This window comes from Lactuca sativa, chromosome 1 (assembly GCF_002870075.4).
Source record: "Lactuca sativa cultivar Salinas chromosome 1, Lsat_Salinas_v11, whole genome shotgun sequence".
NCBI lineage: Eukaryota > Viridiplantae > Streptophyta > Magnoliopsida > Asterales > Asteraceae > Lactuca > Lactuca sativa.
Genome location: NC_056623.2, coordinates 9,044,498 through 9,049,194, shown reverse-complemented (window position 1 = coordinate 9,049,194; position 4,697 = coordinate 9,044,498). Strand labels below are relative to the sequence as shown.

The window sequence follows — 4,697 nt, the reverse complement described above, 5'->3', positions numbered from 1 at the left end:
GAAACATGATTATAAAAATACACAATCAAGTAGAATCACACAAAACAAACAACTGTAACAACCAGAAGTCGAGATGGTCACCACAGTATGTTAGGGCCCAAGACATGTAGAGACAGTGTTGAGAGAAAACAAGAATATAGCAAGAACACACAAGATAATGAGATAAAATGCACAAAGTAATTGGTGTACTCAAGACAACCAAAATCTCTCACAACTACACTACAAAAGAGAGTAAAAAAAGGAACAAGAAATCCTCAAAGAGGTCCAATTGTCATTTTTGAAGTGCAGAACCAGGTAATCATATCTCATAGAGTTCGTTCCATAATAGAGTTATTTCATATTCCAGATCCATTTCACAATGGAATTAATCGGAACCCAAAATTCGTTCTCTAATAGAGTTAATTAAACATATTATAGGAGATTAAATGAATAACACAACGGTTGCGTCAAATTTACTTGGAATCACCAACCAGATACAGATCCCTTAGGATCTTAGAAGTTCTCCAAAAAAATTCTGCACGACAAGCATAAACTCGCAGTAACGGAGAACTTAAAACAAAAAAGATCAATATAATAGATGACCAAGTCCATAGACTCAGATCAACACAATAAATGTTGAACAACAAGAAATAACACGAAAACCCTTGATTTGACACTATCAATGTCAAATCTACAAGGTTTATAGTAAACATGACAAAAAATGAAAGCAAAAGCAGAAGAGAACTACAAACGCTAACCTTGTTACATAGAATTGTCGGAGACTGTTGTAGATCAACAATCGGAGCACCTATTGCTCTGATACCATGTAAATAAATTAGAAACTCAAGGATAGTCCATCATGATCAGGTTATTTGCTATAAACCAGATCGTTTTACATCAAACAATTATAAGAGAAAAATCTCACTACAAATTCACTCACTCCCTCAAACTAATGAACGATTATACAACGAACAATACAAACCATAATCTAATAGAAACCCTAATATGTGAATGAGAGAATATTTACAATTGTGTGAGAGAACAATTGAGCGAATGAACTACGAACCCATATATCAAACGCTATATAGTCATGTCATGAAAATGACTCGTTGGATCGACAAACCCGCATATGAGTTCCATACATGCAAACACTAACCCAACACTTTGTATAAAATTACACAACATACTCAAAATTGAATAATGTCAAGTTTGAATATAAAATGTTATATTTTTAATAGTTATATTAAAGATAAATATTCTATTGGTTTCCATTCAACTCCTATGGCTATGAATACAATGACTCTAGAACACGAGTCATGTTTGCAATGGGGATTGTCATGTGTAAACGTGACTGAAACCTAGAAACCTTCACCGGGAAAGTTTCCTTTCTAAATGACTCTAGAACATGAATCATGTCTGCAATGGGGATTGTTAGTGTGCGAAAATGACCACAAATCTTCACTAGGAAAGTTTCTTTCATTCTAAATTGTGATTTTCTAACATGAAGGGTCATGATTCTCAATCGAGTACCGAACACAAACATTAAACAAAGATGGTGTATTTTGTAATATTCTATTTTGCTTTTTTCGACATTTTAGTGATTTGCCCATCTTATAATGTTAAGAAGTCAAATAGTAACATCTCAATTCCAATTTCGGTGATTAAAGCTAAAATATTGTATAATTTTATATTCGTTTTCTTCCAAAATAAAACAAAATTCAAGCACTCGATGGGGGAAATCTGGGTTTTTTCAGTTAGTATTGGGCGGCAAATGGCAATGGTCTCTCTCGTCTTTCTCTTTCTGTGTCAAAGTTTTCAGTTTCAGGTTTCAAGAACTAAACACCATTACATGATTACCAACTCCCATTTCCATACACTCTCAACATCTTCTTCTCTCTTTCGTAAACCATGCTTCCATACTTTCATCTCCTTCTTGTGTCCTCCATCTTCACCTTCGCTTCTTCTTCTTCTTCTTCACCCCCTCAACCTTCACCCACGAAAAACCTAACCCTTCTTGGCTCCGCTCATTTCAAGAACAACTCTATTATCCTCACTCAAGAACTCACTACCTGCAACTCTCGATCGAATTCACCAGTTGGCAGAGTTCTCCACTCTTTCCCTGTTCGCTTTCTTCGTTCTTCATCAAATTCCACAGTTTCTTTCTCCACTCGTTTCACCTTCACCATCGTCCCACCTTCTCCTCCATGCCTCGCCGGCGACGGTATCGCCTTCCTCATCGCTTCAGATCCCAGTTCTTTACCACATACCGATGGGTATTTAGGTTTACCGGATTCCCCTGCTTCACACCCGTTTTTCGCAATCGAATTTGATACTACTTTCAATCCGGGTCTTGGTGATATCAATGATAATCACGTCGGAGTGGATGTGGATTCCATCATTTCCGTTGCGTCGATTGATTTGATGTCAGAAGGGATTGATTTGAAAAGTGGGAAAAGGATTACAGTTTGGATCGAGTATAGAGACCCAGAAAAGATTATCCGGGTTTGGGTCGGGTACACGGATACTAAGCCTGAATACTCTGTTCTTGCGGTTCCAATTGATCTTTCCAAGACACTAAAAGAGTTCATGTATGTGGGGTTTTCTGCGTCTAATGGAAGAGGATCATCGATTCACTCTATCCAGAAGTTGCAGATTCACACATTTGAATCATTGACTCCAAATACGCAAATGGAAACTGTAAGTTCAAGAAACTGTTTGATGTGTTATCCAGATGATCCAAGCATCGAAGAAGCTGAAATTAGTTTATACAATGATCATCATAAAGACAATCGGGTACTCGAATTAGCTTTCGGTTTGTTGTCCATCACTTTTCTTCTGATAATGGTTGCTACTATTTCCGTACTTTATTGTATGTGTTTAACAAAGAGACAAGCGATCAAACAACGATGCAACGAAAACGCCCAAATGTATCGATTTCAAGAAGCCGGAGTTCCCAAAAAACTGAAATTATCGGAGATCAGATCAGCTACAAAAGAGTTTGATCAGAACCGGATCATCGGAGAAGGTGCGTCTTCAAAAGTTTACGAAGCGAATCTTCCATCTTGTGGGAATGTTGCAGTGAAGAGGTTTAGCAAAGTGAATCAACCGAGTACACTCGGGAACCAGTTCGCGACGGAGCTCGCAACAATGGTGGGATGCTTACGTCACAAGAACTTAGTGCAGCTTCAAGGATGGTGCTGTGAAGCGAACGAATTGGTTCTGGTTTACGAGTACATGCCCAATGGATCGCTCGACAAGCTTCTCCACCGGCGAACCAACGCCACCCGGACATTAACTTTCGAGAAACGATTGAATATACTTTTAGGCGTTTCTTCAGCTCTCGTGTATTTACATGAAGAATGCGAGAGGCAGATCATTCATAGAGATGTAAAAACCTGTAATATAATGCTGGACGCCGATTTCAACGCCAAATTGGGCGATTTTGGTTTGGCGGAGGTCTATGAGCACAGTGAGAGGGGGCGTGATGCGACGTTGCCTGCTGGAACGATGGGATACCTGGCACCGGAGTATGTTTATTCCGGTATTCCGACTGTGAAAACGGATGTTTACAGTTTTGGGGTGGTGGTTTTGGAGGTGGCGTCAGGGCAGCGGCCGGTGAACGAGGATGGGGTTGTGGTGACAGAGTGGGTTTGGGATTTGTGGGAAAAGAGGATTTTGTTTGCAGCGGCGGATCCGAATTTGATGGGGAGGTTTGATAAGGTGGATATGGAGAGGATGTTGATGGCTGGATTGATCTGTGTGCACCCCAATTCCCAGAGAAGACCGACGATGAAGGAGGCAGGACGGATGCTGCGAGGAGGGTTAGTACCAGATTTGCCGGTGAAGAAGCCGACGGTGATGATTCAGTCAGTTATGCCGGAGAGGACGACGGAGATGGTGGCTAGGATGTGTGGCGAAGATGCCGATACGCCGTGGTCTACTCCGAGGACTCATTTTAGCAGCAAAGCTGGTTGATTTGCTGTACTGAATTTTGTTGTTTGAAAGCTTGTGATTTTGGGCTTTTTTGTACATTTACTTTACAACATGTTTTTTCCAATTTCGAACTACGTCGTTTTAATGACATTCTAAAGAGGTTAGATTACGATTAATTGTCATCGTCGATATGCTTAGGCCAACTAAAGCAGAGCATTAATAACAGTTACACTATATGGATTTATTTTGTAACTAGTTTATAACCCGTGAAATCATGGCTACAAAATTAATTAAACTTTAATAGGTAGAACACAAAATTATTAATCAATTATAATCGTTAATTTAAATAAATATATGAAATTATATCACCTTATAATTTGTATTAATTTTATTTTAATTTTTATTGCATTGTTATTAATTTATTGTAATTAAAGTGAAATTTTTAAAATTTGAAATTTAGAATTAATAGGTTTACAAGTGACATGCATTAATTAAGAAGTTTAAAGGGTAACACATGACAAAAAAAAAAAAGAATAAAATGTGTATTAATTAGGAGGCCTACTATGATGACACTTGTCAAAATGATATTAAAAGTATTCTTTTATTAGAATAGGGATATGGTTTATATATAACAATGAAATTGCATTTTTTATTAAGATAAAGGGGAAATGACAACAAACTGCTTACGTGATTTCCTTTTTGATATTACGGGCGTATTCGACAAAATTAGCTGGTAGCGGGTAGCTTGTAGTGTTTTGTCAAACGCTACATGAAGTAATATTTGA

At 38.0% G+C, this 4,697-nt stretch overlaps 1 protein-coding gene across 1 annotated transcript; it reads left to right on the top strand.

Annotated features, from left to right (window-relative positions):
* Positions 1 to 1,727: 1,727 nt before the first annotated feature.
* Positions 1,728 to 4,088, top strand: LOC111907852 (L-type lectin-domain containing receptor kinase S.6). Its single transcript, XM_023903658.3, has one exon. It carries the CDS (start codon positions 1,888 to 1,890, stop codon positions 3,952 to 3,954), a length of 2,067 nt encoding a protein of 688 aa, XP_023759426.1. The 5' UTR covers positions 1,728 to 1,887; the 3' UTR covers positions 3,955 to 4,088.
* Positions 4,089 to 4,697: the final 609 nt, after the last annotated feature.

What these genes read in the sequence shown, in the direction of transcription:
- LOC111907852 (XM_023903658.3), top strand. Translation starts at nt 1,888, where the DNA reads ATGCTTCCATACTTTCATCTCCTTCTTGTGTCCTCCATCTTCACCTTC.